The following is a 15,691-nucleotide window of genomic DNA, read 5'->3' on the forward strand; positions in this document are numbered from 1 at the left end:
TCAAGAAGCCTCAAGAATTGGGATGTAATTGGGGTGGGGGCAACACTGCAGAATCTAAGAACCTCGGACTCAAAGTCGGAAAAAGGGAAGGTAACCCCTAACTTTGTGAAGAAACAATCATAGACATACATGAAATGTCGCTCTGACCTATCAAGTCGGGGGAAGCAAATTTTCTCCTCAGGGTCAGCAATGACAATCTCATAGTTTTTATCATCCTCTCGACTCAAACATAGCCTATGATGTTTACGAAAGGCCTCGGCATATTCATTATCAATCATAGGGACATGGGTAAGAACAGATAAATCTACCCATTTCAAGTCAGACGGGACCTTAGAAGACATGTTGTAAACTACTGAACGAGACATACAAACTACACCTACAACACAACAAAATAAAAAATAATCACTACAAATCGGGCAAAACAAACCAAGTAATTAGAAGGTCAACCAGTATCACAAATCAACATTTACATCTTGGACTTAAACCAATAACAGCACAGGCATAAACAAAAGGAGGTCAGGCCAACATTGTAAAATCCTCCCAGAATGCAAATAGATATTCGATACCTTCAACATATAAAATTGAATCCATCTTCTATATGAAAATGACATCAATTGGGGGCATCATAGAACCCCACAAATAGGACTATAGCAACAGTAAAAATCTTTTCTTTTTCAAACCAATAACAGGTTTTCAAGAATGCAAAGCCCCAAAGTTAAAATGGCAACCACAAGAAACACTTTACAACTATCATTCATTCACACATGGATACGATCCCGAATACAGAAAAATAAGAAAAGATAGATAAGAGTACCAACCTTGAAGAAGCGTAAAACCAGAAGGGCACGTCGAACTACAAAAATACGAATGGTTCTTTCCCAAGAGCGCGAGCAAGACCCTCGAGAACCTCAAGATAAAGAAATCTTAAAATAAGAAACAGTTACACAAATGAAGAATGAAGGAAGAAGAAGACGAAGAAGCAAATCGATGATGGAAGCGAAAAAAGGAAGAAAGGGGAAGAAATAAAGTATTTATAAGACGCAAAGGGGCAAATGAGACATTTCACACCTCTTTTAATGACGCGCATGTATCCTAAGGAAACTACAGCATAACACACGCCATGTCATTAAATAGCACAATGTTTCAAAAATTTTGAAACATGTCGAGTAGCCGATCTCTTGAAAGGCGGTATATTCGAGAAAGGAAACTGAAGTCACGAATGCTCGAGCCTGACCTTTTAAAGCTCGGACTCAAACAGGGGACCCAGTTCATACCTTGGCCCAAAAACAGAAAGCCAGGCTCAACGAAGATAAAGGCCCACCAAAATAAGCTGGCCTCATCCGTTTACCCGACCTCATAGAGGTTGGGCACGACAAAGGTGGTCCAACCCTACTTATCCGAACAAGTACCCACCTCCCTAAATATCTTCTGCTATATCTACTTTATCTAGAAGGTAGATCTCAACAAACTCTCAAGATAAAGGGAACAGTTATCTACCCCAAAAGGTGGAACTACTTTAAAAAGTTAGTTATCTCTCCACTATAAATATACTGACACACTCAGGTATATTCAAGACCTAATCTACTAAAAAACCTACTCAAAAAGTCCTTACTAACCTAAGCATTAGAGTCTCTTGCAGATACCACCTCCCACCTCCTCACGAGAAACTCGGACGGCGACACCTCGGCAACAAGAAAGTCGGACGCTGCCTTAGAAAAAGTTTGGACCTTACATCCAGGGTCAAAAGCAATCCCGTTTCAGGTAACCCTCAAAACAATTAAGTTAAACCACATCTTGGATATGCCATTAGTTTTTTTTGTCAAATGGATTGAAGAGTCTCAATCTTAGACATTACAAATTCACCCACACTATATACTCACAAACACAACACTTAAGGATTCACATCTACTCCAGGTCCAAAAAAAAAAAGATTCACGTTTATTATTAAACTTTCGTCAAATTTTAAACCAAATACAACATATTAAGAGGTACCATAATTTGCCACTCTAATTAAAACCAAAGCTCTACCACTAGAATTATTACTTGTTAGAGTTACATTTGATATTTGGGCCAAATTTTTAAGTCTATGTAAATCTTTTTTTTCCCTCCCATTATTCATAAGTCTTGGGTTTTTGGTTGATATTTATTTATTTATTTATTTATTATTTATTATTATTATTATTATTATTATTATTATTATTATTATTATTAAAAGTTAAACCATATAAATTGCCTTTTTTCAAATAAAAAATTAAGATACAATTATAGTGACAAATAATTTTTTTCATGTTTATTCTTTATATTTATTCTTTTTTTTACATTTGAACTTTGATATTTGTCTATTTTATTTTACATTTGAGTTTTATATTGTATTTATATGGGACTATGTGCTTATTTGAGTGAGTTTTAAAGGAATGATTTTTTTAATTATCTTTTTTTAAAAACTCTTATGGAAAAATAAAAATAATTTTATATTTGGATATCTCATGCAAAAAAATCTTTTTATTTATCATTTATGTTTGGGTATAACAATATAAAAGTACTTTTTTATTTATTTATTACATGAAAACCATCTTTTTTTAAGAAAAAAAAAGATCTTTTAAAAAAATGTAAATTACAGCTTCTCAGAAAAGATTTTTTTTAATTTTTCTAGTACTTTTACTTTTACTATTAAAAGTTTGCCAAACACGCTAAAAAAAATTTATTGAAAAAAAATATTTTTTTATCAAAATAATGACGTCCAAACAAGCACAATATGACTTTGTATATTTATATTTATATATTTATATTTGATTTTATAATTTTATATATTATTTTATAAGAATTTAATTATTTTGATTGAATTACGTTTGAATCTGTTGAATCTCTAAAATAGTGAATTAGTAACTAGAATAATTCGGTAATCAATTTTGATTTTTAGAACCTTGATAAAAAAAAATTATACTCTTTTACACAATAATAAATTAAATAAGTCAATAAAATTCTTTTTTTTTTGAAGAGTAAACAAGCTCAACACACTAAGTGGAGCATACAAGGGACCAAACATAAATGTAAGCAACTCCTATGTCATCTCCGGCATAGCCATCAACAACATAGGTTATTCGCACCAATCCGTAGAACAACAAAACAACCTAGCAACAGAATCTACTACGTCTATAGACTTGTTCTGAAAAATGAACTCATTCCTACATAGCCAGATATTCCATATAACTGAGAAGAACCCCACTAACCATGTTTTCCGCGCGTCTTTCCTCAAGGGCAATGATCTCCAACTTTCAAAATGCTCTTTTATGGATCTTGGGATGCTCCATGCACGACCCACATAACTAATCCACGCACACCACACCTGCCATGCATACTCACACATAACAAACAAATGCTCTACAGTCTCGATTTCCTTTTTACACATTACACAAGTGTTATCAATTCGTTCAATGATACCCAGTCTACTCAGCCGATCCTTTGTATTAACTCAGCCTACCAGCACAAACCAAGTAAACAACTCTACTCAAGGGGGCACAAGTCCTTTCCAGATTCCACTTGTGAACTTGTAGATGAGAATTTCTTCTGTCACGGTCTGTACCTGCAACACCTGCACAAATGAGTTTGTAGTATAAACGCCTTCCTTATCAAATGTCCACACCACTCTATCTTGTGCGCCTTCTATCAATCTCACAGCTTGTAAGATCTCTAAAACTTGGTTCAAGCTGTCAGCCTCCCATTGACGAAGTTCCCTCCTCCACTGAAAGTTCCAAACCCACTCTATGTCATCCCAAAACCTACAGTCCCCTATCACGGATCCTTTGTTATTTGAAATCAAGTAGAGTCTCAAAAATGAGTCTTTCAGCTTTCCCGACTGTAGCCATGTATTTTCCTAAAATATGGTTGATCTGCCATCACCTACTTACATAGCTAGACCGTCAATCATTTTTTGTCTGACATGTTGTTCTTTGATTTGCAAGTGATAGATATCCCTCCACGGACCTCCTTTTGCTGGTATAATTTGAGTTGATAATAACTGCCCAGGATTCTTATTATTACACGAGCAGACAACCTTCTTCCACAAAGGACAATCTTCCTTAGAAAACCTCTACCACCACTTAAACAATAAAGCAGTATTCCGAATCGCCGCATCTCCCACACCCAGCCCTCCTAGTTTTTTCGGTGCTTGTACCAACTTCCACTTTACAAGAGCCAGCCCAGGGCATCCATCATTCTTCCCCCAAAAGAATATCCTTTGCAATGAAATTAATTTTTTTTGCCACCGTAACCGGCATTTTATACAAACTCAAATAGTAAATAGGCAGACTATTAATCACTGACTTGATGAGGACCAACTTCCCAGCTTTGCTTAGCACCTTCGCTTTCCACAAGCTAAGTTTCTCTGCTACTTTATCTATTACTGGCTTCCATGTTTTAACTAGTCTTGCGTTCGCTCCTAGTTCAATGCCCTGGTACTTCACTGGTAGGCTTGTCGCCTGGCAACCTAATAAATGGCACATTCAACCAACCCGCTCCTGACTACAATTCACCGGTATCAAGCTCGACTTGTCAAAGTTAATACTCAATCCCGACATCACTTCAAAGCATCGCAACAGTCTCTGGTAATTTCTGACGGTCTCCTCCTCCGGCGGACAGAACAATATAGTGTCATAAGCAAATTGAAGGTGTGATAACTCTATATTATCCCTACTGACTAAGAGGGGTGCTATTCTCCTATTCCTTACCACCTCCCCAATCACCCTGTTCAACACATCTACAACCAACACATCTACAACCTGATCACCTGCTCCTCCCGGCGACCCCTACCCACTTAAGTCGATCTCTCCGATGCCGTGCGTTGCACATCCCTGTCATCACTCACAAGCCCACCAGCGCTCTGCCGTACCCTGCCGCAGTCAAGCGCCCCGCGTTGGATCTCGCCCAGGACCCCCGCTTCCTCCCCCCATTGGATTCGTGTGGCATTGAGAGCATATGGGTCGCAGTCATCAAATCGGGTCGTCTGCTCCAGCAAGCCAGCCCTACCCGCTTCAACCCGCCCCAGCCCATCCACATACCATTGGGCTTTGTTGTTATTTTCTGTTCCCTCCTCCTATTTCAAGAAATTGGGCTTTTTTTGTAGCAGCCCAATAATTCCCTTTGCATAAGCCTTTGGATGCTCTTTGTATATCTCATCATAATTACAAGATACAATGCAATCAGAATCTTCCTCCTGCTGAGCTGCAAATGCCAAATTAGTCTCCTTTTCCTTAAATAACGTAACATCTTCGCACGTATAACGGCAATTTAAATTTTGAAAATTCTATTCATTTAATTCAGAAAGTGAAATTCCCGCTTTGCCCTTATTTTGTTCCTCGTCCAATTCTTCCCTGCCATAATCTCTGCCACCGGATCCCAGCTAGCCGCCTTCAGCTCAGTTCCACTACTAGCTTCATCCCTTATGCCATTGTTCTGCATATCTGTTATGATCATTGCGCGTTCAGCTACATCGTCAACTTTTTTCTCCAAAAAGCAGTCTTCTCGATACACCTCTCCACCTATCTCTTTCACAAGGACATCAAATCCGGTCATACCTACGGTAACATGGATCCATTCATTGATGGTGTCGAACATGCATGTATCAATCAGCACGCGGCCAGCGCTAAACGAGCTACATATTTTTGTTAAATTGTCACACTTTACCACTTCGTCCCATTGACCTCCTATTTTGGTAAATATCTCCGTTGACCAGGCATGTATTGGTACTCCATAGCACTCCAGCCATTCTTCTTGTTTCACTTCTCTCACTCTCATTCCATCTCTATACCATATGGAACAATTTTAACAGATCATTCATTCTGAATGTGTACGCTTCCTCTGCATTGGAAATGGTGTCGAACGTTAGCATTGCTTTGTATGCGCCCAATTCCCTTACATGCGTAACGCACTGCCATTCCTTATGAATATTTTGACGGAGCGTCTCGAAGTTGATCATCCTTTTTGTGCCTCCAACAATACTCCTTTGTAACCATATGATATTGTCTTTTGCAACTGGAATATCTATATTCTTGGTCCATCCATTCTTTTTTGGATCCTTAGCATTCTCACCTCTTAGGTCCTTTTCTCCCTTCTCTTCTACTTTTCTTGAATCCTTGTACTGTTGAGATATTTCATCTTTGTTTTGTCTTATGGTTCTCTGCACTTCTTCCCCTTTACCGTCCTTTAGTTCAATTGTTCTCCTGTACTTTGCTTCTGCTACAAACATTCTCTTTCCTCTCACTATAAAATGGTTCATTTCTGCAATCACCTTCAGAGCTCCCCCCTTTTGTAGTGTACCGTACAAAAGCAAACAAATAGATCTGCCCATTTTTGTTCTTCCGTGACAGGTAGATGTCGATAATCCTTCCCGTCCAGTTGAACAAACTGTAGAGTTCTCGTTTTGATATATCAGCCGGAAGATTGTCAACAAAGATAGAGAAAGCATCATGTTCCAATCGCTTATACTCTTCTTTGTTCCAAAACCTAGGATCCTTCCCGTGTTTGATGATTTGCCTATTACTACCCCTCCCAGTGGTTCCACCAAGTGTTTTTCCACCTCTCTCTCTCTCATATCTTTCAAATTCTTGTATACAAAATAATAACTAAAAAATTTATCACTTAAATTTTTTTGTGGTGTACAAAACCTTAATCTTTTTGACCAATAAAAATTCTTGTGTCAACAATTTTTTTTATAAAATTTATCTTTTAATTTTATAAATCTATTTTATCATAACCCATAATATCAAGATTAAGTAGATGTAATTTCTTAAAATTTAATAATTCTGTAATGAAAAAAATACTAATTACCTATAATTCAATAATCTAATATCAAAATAAAAAATCAGTATACTTGACCGGATCAATTACTAGTTTGATTTTGATAAATATGATTTTAACTTTTTCAGGTCGCTTGTATGAATGCATGGGCGTATGATTTATTATGTTCAAATTGGCAACCAAAAGGAAGACCAAATAAAACCCAAAATACAAAAAAGTATTACACAAAAATACAAAAGCTTACCGAAACATAACGTCAATGATTATGTGATGCCATTCGCCGAGAAGTTTCTGTTAAGCAACGAGTTCTCTTTTGTTCAATTGCAAAATCCTCGTATATTCTTCTGTACTCCAAAGACATTGACACAGTCTCCTCAACATTGTTATTCGCCAGCCCATGAAAAGTTACATGAAAAAAAAGTATTGACAATAAATTTCATTATTATATTATTTTAAGAAAAATGCAAATGGCATAAAAAATAGTATATTCAGTATAAATTAAATGGATTTTAACTATATTTTATTTATATTAATTAAGATTTAAAAAGATAGCTAATTAGATTAATTATTTAATTATTTTAAAAATAAAAAAATAAGAGTATAAATATGCTAATTTATCTTTTACTTCTAATAAAAAAATTATCTTTTAAAAAATATTATACTTCTTATTTTTTACTTTTTTTTACCAACAATATTAGAAAAGAGGACAAAGGATTCTTGGAAATAAAAAGTAAAAATTTAAAAACCATACAATATGCAATAGAAAGTTAAAAACACTTTGAAATCCAAAAACACTAAAATATTGGTACAAGTTACGCGGTATGTGGTGTTTACATCGTTGTTACTTTAAATGGCCCAAAATCCAAAAGGAAAATCATATGGTTATCGACCCCAAATATATTTAAAACCAAAAAAATAATCATTGCAAGATGATTATAACAAATAGTAATATAATATTACAAAGATTAAAAATATGGATGATTAAGAAATTTGTTGAGAAATATAAAATAGTCCCATTGGATTTATTAACTTTAAGAGGAATTATAGGGAGGTGGTTCAATTCAAAACACAAGGAAAAGATCCAACCAACGTAACGAAGCAATTTACTTTCACCCAATAAATGAATACAGTTGGACTGTCTCCATATTAAGCTCAAATTAATTCTCTGACTTCAAAATAAAATAAAAAATAACTCTCACTTTCCCCCTTTTTTTTTTTTTCATTCAATTTTCTCCTTTCTCTCCTTAGTTCTTTCTTCTTCCTTCTTATTAAACTCTTCTCTCTCTCTGTCTCTCTCTCTTTACTTCCTCTCTCTACAGTGTTTTTTTCCTTTTTTATTTTTTTCTCAAATTCTCCGGCGACGTTTTTGGAGCTTCTGAGGCTTTGACTTTTCTCGCCGATCACCGCCATGGGCCATTGCTGCAGCAAGAGCATCGCCGTCGATAACGAGGGCGCCGCCGCCAATCACCACGTCAAACCGCCGCATGTCTCGCCGGCGCCGGTAGCAGTAGGGAACAACTCCGTGTCTGGCGTCAGCGATGCTTCGACGGCCACTCCCGGGAGGAGTACTCCGGCGAACTCTTTCTCGACAAGCCCCTTCACAAGCCCGCTTCCGCCAGGGGTGGCGGCGTCGCCGGCGGCGAAGACGCCAGGGCGAAAATTCCGTTGGCCGCTGCCTCCCCCGTCACCGGCGAAGCCGATCATGGCGGCACTGCTGCGGAGGCAGGGGAAGACGAAGCCAAAAGACGGTCCCATACCGGAGGAGCAAGGTGAAGGGGGTGGTGGCGGTGCCGGCGCAGAAGGTGGAGAGCGGTCCCTTGATAAGAGCTTTGGTTATTTTAAGAACTTTGGTGCGAAGTTCGAGCTAGGAAAGGAAGTGGGTCGAGGGCATTTTGGTCATACTTGCTGGGCTAAAGGGAAGAAGGGTGACCTTAAGGGTCAATCAGTTGCCGTCAAAATCATATCCAAAGCTAAGGTAAAAAGATTCTTGTTGGTGATTTCTTATGTATGTTGTTGATCAGGTAGAAATTGGGCTTTTGTCTTTGTTACTATGTTGAACTGTGAATTGTGAAGATCATTTGATACGGTTTTTCTTGGAGCTGGTTTCGTTGACTATTGGTCAATTTTTTATTAGCTCTTGAATTTTGTGACCCTTTTTTGCACTGTAATTACGTGTTAGTAGTGTAGTGATGATTTAGCGAAATTAGTGGTTACTTGTTCATGAAATTTCGGAATTAAATTTTGCATTCAAGTTCTCTGCTTGGAAAAATGATGTATGCCCCCTTATGGAATCTGCTGGTGTGGTTGTGGACTGAAGTTCTAAGTCAGCGCTAGTATCACCAGAAGAGTATACAAAACTCAGAAGTATGAAATCTAAAGCAGTGCAGGATTTTATAATTTAATAATGCTAGCTAGCACTTTGGTTAGTTCTGGGGTAAAGCGACTGAACAACTTTGCCTTCAACTACTTACTTCTTGTTGGTTTCTTAGAGCATTACAAAAAGTGATTTGGAATATGTGACTGGGATTGTTAGAAGTTGTTGGAGAAGCAAGGAGAAGATGAAGTTGTAACCTCTAAAGTGGAAGTTGTCGAAAGATGTGGCTTTTGCTGAAGATATTTATGTGGGAGCTATAGTTCATCAAAAACATATTTTGCATTTGTTTTATCTGTGGCCAATTGGTTTTGGCTCAAATGGTTAAATCTTGGTACTGATATTGCCTTCTTGCCAAAGAAAGGGGATAGAGAGCTGGGAGTTTGTAAGAAGCAACGAAGCAAAGTGGTGCTTAGTTGTAGATTTAAGAAGCTTATGTCATGCCTTGTTTTTCATTCTCCATTAGAACTTAGGAGATAAATTGGAGGATTAGTTTATAAGAAATGCTCACAATGATGCTGGCACTTAACAATTGTTACCTATTGACGAATGCTTTAACGAGCCCTTTTGTTGCAAACCTATGGACATCAAATAAGATAACTCAGTTACTTGGCCTCTACTGGTTGATTTTTCTGCGAAGAGTATGTGCAGCTTAAAAGATGACTCTATACTATTCTATTCTACTAGTCAATCAATTACTTGGGAGAATTGTTGTGCTCTTGCGATCATAGATATTTTATTTTATTTTCATGACATATGTCAGCATACATTGAACTTTGATTTTGTTAAGTTTCGGTTGATTTTAAATTTGGCTTGGTTAATGGTTATTGTAATACACTGATTTTTATATGGCAGATGACTTCAGCAATAGCAATTGAAGATGTTAGGAGGGAGGTGAAAATGTTGAAGGCCTTATCTGGTCATAAAAATTTGGTCAAGTTTCATGATGCATTTGAGGATGTCAATAATGTCTACATAGTAATGGAGTATGTGAACAATCCTTTCTGAAAATTGCTTTCATTCATTTTGGATTTTATTATATTAAAGGATGGCAGGGTCATTTCTATCCAGATATATTTCATGATTATTCGGTATAAGGAATTTGTCATTGGTTTGTGGTTCCAAGAATATTAATGACGTGGCAAGTTTCGTATCTGGGTAATATTAGTACATACATACAATAATTGAATGAGAAATTTATTATATTTTTGTTCTTATCAGGTTGTGTGAGGGTGGAGAACTACTTGACAGAATTCTAGATAGGTAAATTCGAAGTGCTATTTTCCATTTGTCCTTGGCACTCTCTATTTTTTTCTTACAGAAGTTTGGTTTTGAATCACATGATTATAATTCTATTTTGGTATTATATTATTTGATACAGAGGTGGAAGATACACAGAGGATGATGCGAAAGTTATTCTTTTACAAATTTTAGATGTAGTTGCCTTTTGCCATCTCCAAGGAGTTGTACATCGTGATCTAAAACCGGAGGTATGAAGCTTTTAACAACTTTTCTCATGTCTATGAATGAATGATTTTCCCCCTCCTTTAGTATAATTACCTCTCTAGTATACAACTTCACGATGTATATTTTGCATGCTTTGCAGAATTTCCTTTTTGTCTCAAAACAAGAGGATGCTTTGATGAAAGCCATTGATTTTGGTCTATCTGATTTTGTTAGACCAGGTATTTATGACTGATTAACTTAATATAGTCATTATCACGCAGTATAATACAGCACATGCAATTCGCTAGGTTTATTGTGTGTAGTATCTTCTCATGTTAATTTTCTATAGTCCAACAGCCAAACTTCATAGTGCAGTGCTAGAGGCACATTATAAACCCAGGGAGAAATTTGGTTCGATCTCTAGTGAGGAGACTAGTTGGGAGGAGGGAGAATGCATACCCCCCAAAAAGAGGGCGTGGTGCAATGGAGGAGTAGTAATATTGTACCATTTCCCATTTTGTTGGCCTTAAATGTAGTGTAGACATCTAAAATTAAATTGTATTCATAGTAGTTAAGAACTCAACTACTTTTTATAATATTTTCGATTTGCTTGATATATCTGAAATATATCTTAACTAGAGATACTTGACGTGCTTGTGCTAAACAAAAAGAGCATTTTTTTTTATGATAATGCCTGTGATTAGATTTTGTTCTCCAAATTTATTAACACGTTCTGTATGAAGCTAGCTTTCACCTTAACTTTTGTGATTTTTATGTTTAATATTCTTTATCTTTGCTTAAATATTTCTGGTTGAAATATTAACTGTTTTGTAACTTTGTTGAACACTGCAAATTCCCGTATATGACTTTGTTATGTTTGATTACTATCTACTTCCCCTTCCTTTCCCCATTATATATTTTACTATGATGCTTACACTAGGTTCTCATTTGTTATTTTTCACTTAGTGAAGGCTTTCCACAGGCAATAAATGCATAAAAGTCCAATATTTTGGGTCCATACCAACCTCATAAAAGAATGGAAGTCAAATATTCGATATACTATTTATATACATAAAAGAATAAATGCCTAATAGTAAATATACTATGTTAAGATGATCAAAATATTGATTATGGGTGAAGAAAGGAGATTGTACAGAACTCTATCGGATATGCATTTTTCTAGCTTTTGTATTCTCTATCCTTTTGGCATCTTCTACTTGGTGGTTGGCCAAGACATTGTCTTTGATATGCTATGCTGTGCTACTTTCATCTCAGCTGAATTAAGAATGTAGATATAACTCAAGTTTTAAGTGTAGCAGCGTATAACCCATTGCTTAGTAGAAGATAGGTGATATAAAACTGAAGAATGAAAATGAGCGAAGCTGTTATGCTGTGTCTAATACCTTGTCAGCTTTCATTCCAGCATTTTCCTTCCAATTTTCGGTCCCTATTTTCACTCCTCCCAACCTTACTGCTCCTTTGTGTTGGGTACATATCTTAACATGTGTAAACGGTCTCATTGTAAACATGATATATAACAGGACATAATGGCATCATTTGATCCATGTAGTCGACTCTATTTAATGGGATAAGACTTTGTTGTTGATTGTTGTTGTATATCCTTAGCATTCTTTTCAATATCAATTTGTGACTCACTTCGTACCTCTGCCAGACTCTAGGTGACATTTAGCAATGAGGGTGGGAGAGCATTTATTTGAAAATTTCCCTAATATCTTTATCACTAATTAAGTAATGCCATTATATACCATGGTTTAAATTGAGTTTTTTTAACATAATGCTTAATTCTCTTCGACCTCGCTTACCAATTTCCTGTTGACACTTAATTATTATGCAGATCAACGCCTCAATGATATTGTTGGGAGTGCCTACTATGTCGCACCTGAAGTGCTGCATAGATCTTACAGTGTTGAGGCAGACCTATGGAGTATTGGAGTTATATCATACATATTGTTATGTGGAAGTAGACCATTTTGGGCACGCACTGAATCAGGAATATTCCGGTCTGTGTTAAGAGCAAATCCTAACTTTGACGATACACCTTGGCCATCAATATCACCAGAAGCTAAAGACTTTGTTAAGAGACTATTGAACAAGGACCACAGGAAAAGGATGACTGCTGCCCAAGCTCTAAGTATGTCTCAGAATGTTTCGCTCAAAAAGTGTTTACAAACAATTGATTGCTCATATTTGAAATTACTCACACATACACTAATACACTAGTAACCTCATTGCATGATTCTTTCTGATAAAGAATTGCCTTGGTATTCGCAGCTCATCCGTGGTTGAGGAATGAAAACGTTCCCATTCCTTTAGATATTTTGATTTACAAGTTAGTCAAGTCATATGTGCGTGCCTCACCTTTGAAGCGTGCAGCATTGAAGGTAGTAATCTCTTTGCTCCCATTAAAACTAACCCATCTTTTGTCATTCCCACTTCCCTCTTTGGGTGGTGGTTGGGAATTATGGAACAGGAATAATGTTGCGTGTTGCTTTCATTTACATAATGCAGGCTCTCTCAAAAGCATTGACAGAAGACGAACTTATCTACCTTAGAGCGCAGTTTAGCCTTCTGGAACCAAAAGACGGCTATGTTTCACTCGATAATTTTAGAGGGGTAAGTTCATGGTCTTTGTGATCCCTCTATTATGTTAAGATACGTTCTTAAAACTAAAAATACAATATTATTAGCTGTTAAACTTATATAACATCCTTATGTCATGACTGTCATCTTCTAGCTCCAGCAAACTAATTTGCCATAGTTTGTCTTCTGTTGTTCATGTATTGTGGGTGAATTTATTTTCTATTCTTTACTCAATCTATTAACCGGAATTCATATAAAATTGCAGGCTCTTATGAAAAATTCAACTGATGCCATGAAGGAATCAAGGGTCCCTGAGATTTTACATTTGGTGAGTTATCTGCGATATGTAATTTAGACACATATAGTCATCTTGATTGTTTCTAATTTAACATGCTGAAAATTATTGCTCCACATAACCTTGTTAAGACGAATCAATTGCTAAATTTTCTTTGTACAAGCATTAGAATACGTGGAAGAAAGGACCTATTATTTGACTCTAGTGAAAATATGAGGATGTTAATGTTATATTTGACAAATGAAAAATCTTACTTCCCCTGGGAATCAGCAATAACAGTTAATCCATTATTTTGTTTGATTGCATTGCAATACTGAAAATCTGCTTTCCATATTTTCTTGAAATTAGATGGAGGCACTCTCATATAAAAAAATGGACTTCGAAGAGTTCTGCGCCGCTGCAATCAGTGTATACCAGCTGGAGGTTCATCCGGATTGGGACAACATGGCTACCACAGCGTTTGAGCATTTTGAAGAGGCGGGGAACCGAGTCATTTCAGTAGAGGAGTTGGCACAGGTTTGCAAATCCTTTTCTTAACCATCCAAATAGCTATGAACTTTGTGCAAAAGTTATTAAACTAGTCTCATTTTTCATATAATGCTTCAGGAGATGAGTTTGGGACCTTCAGCTTATGCTCTAATGGGTGATTGGATCCGAAAATCCGATGGAAAACTCAGCTTCGTCGGATTCACAAAGTTTTTGCACGGCGTGACGCTTCGCAGTTCAAACACAAGACATCACAGACCGGTAGTATAGCCAAAGTGAAGTGTTATTATTGTAATTCTTGTTGAAATTAGTTCGTGTCTTCTTTTATTAATTTTTTTATTTTGTTAATTTGAAAAGAAAATAGTACAGAGGGGTCTTCGTCTTTTTTTTTTTTTTTTTTTTTTTTTTGTGGGTTTGGGAATATTATTGGATCACGGAGAACAAAAGAGAGCTAACATATTGTTTTGTTGGTCATGTGATTTGCGGTGCAAAGTAAAAATTCTCCTATTTTACTTGTGAGCACAAGATGCAACTTGTTTTGTTGTAAGGTTTCTTGTGAAGAATTAAAGACGAATATGCTTTGGTCAACTTCATCATATGGTAGAGAAATGCGACGGAGAACTTGGGTCAAGTCAAGTTCTTATGCCGTAATTTCATATTCCTCTCTACTTTGTTCTAAATCCTTATTCAAAACAATACAAGATCTAATTTCTCGTAAGAACTATACGGGATCATGTTTACAAATTTGTTACCTATTTGTTTTAAAATTAGCATTGTTGTGAGAACTGGATCTAATTGACTGGTTTGACCGGGTTGATCAAAAATTGATTATCAAATCAGTTTGACTAAGAATAAAAACGAATTAATAGTGAATTAAAAAATGCTAAAAAAAAATTGGTTAAAGATTAAACAATCGATTTAAATTAATAAAATAAAAAAAATTAAAAAGTTATATACTTTATACATAAATATATTATTTTATTATATTTATCTTAATTTCGGTTAAACTTAAAGGAATCTTTAAATTTTTTACTCTACCAGTTCAATCACCTGTTAGAAACTTCAAAATTAGTTTTGAGTCACATTGCGGTTCCAAGTTGCTGATTTGCGTAGGATGTTAAACTTTGAAGAATAACAGGATCATTCAGAAACAATGCATCTTTTACTTTAATGCGAAAAATAAACTTGAAATCAAAGTGAATAAAAAAAATAAATAAATAAAAAAGAAAGGGAGAAAGAAAAATGCCATAAACTTGGAAATTAAGCAGTTTATCATAAATAAATATTTTTCCCCCGACATAAATATTGATGTATTATTACTTTATTCACATTCTAATATTTTTCCAGCCATTCAATAACGCGTTCTGGATTCATTATGAGGACAGGAATTTCAAAAGTGTCATTTTCTGTATCGCTGCCGTTAAATTTCTTAATTTTTTGCACTGAGTATTCTATCTTAAGTAAAGATGGTACTATTAAATTAAATATTTTATTTGTTCATATCTTAAAGATATTAATTCTAGGATGTCCATGTAACAGCCAACAAATTTGATGGGTTTATATCTTTCGAAAAAATTCTACATGTAAATATTATATGGATGGTATCTAAGTACCTTTTATTCTACACCCAACACATTCGTTTATTTTGACACACGCTTCTTATAACGTATATAACGTAATTTTTATTTTGCGTGATC

General features: G+C 35.7%; 1 protein-coding gene across 1 annotated transcript; it reads left to right on the forward strand.

The window, feature by feature from the left end:
- Positions 1–8,013: 8,013 nt before the first annotated feature.
- Positions 8,014–14,541, forward strand: LOC130955717 (CDPK-related kinase 6-like). The gene is made up of 11 exons (XM_057882662.1): positions 8,014–8,770; positions 10,022–10,152; positions 10,388–10,429; positions 10,548–10,656; positions 10,773–10,851; positions 12,468–12,764; positions 12,905–13,014; positions 13,142–13,246; positions 13,479–13,541; positions 13,857–14,024; positions 14,115–14,541. The coding sequence occupies exons 1-11, from the start codon at positions 8,204–8,206 to the stop codon at positions 14,262–14,264; spliced, it is 1,821 nt and encodes a 606-aa protein (XP_057738645.1). The 5' UTR covers positions 8,014–8,203; the 3' UTR covers positions 14,265–14,541.
- The last annotated feature ends 1,150 nt before the right edge of the window (positions 14,542–15,691 follow it).

This window comes from Arachis stenosperma, chromosome 10 (assembly GCF_014773155.1).
Source record: "Arachis stenosperma cultivar V10309 chromosome 10, arast.V10309.gnm1.PFL2, whole genome shotgun sequence".
Classification (NCBI taxonomy): Eukaryota; Viridiplantae; Streptophyta; class Magnoliopsida; order Fabales; family Fabaceae; genus Arachis; species Arachis stenosperma.

Bases quoted from the DNA above. Each gene is read 5' to 3' on its own strand.
- LOC130955717 (XM_057882662.1), top strand. From the start codon at position 8,204: ATGGGCCATTGCTGCAGCAAGAGCATCGCCGTCGATAACGAGGGCGCC. The intron at 10,153-10,387 runs GTATGTGAACAA...TGTTCTTATCAG, and splicing joins AATGTCTACATAGTAATGGA to GTTGTGTGAGGGTGGAGAAC. The intron at 13,542-13,856 runs GTGAGTTATCTG...TCTTGAAATTAG, and splicing joins TCCCTGAGATTTTACATTTG to ATGGAGGCACTCTCATATAA.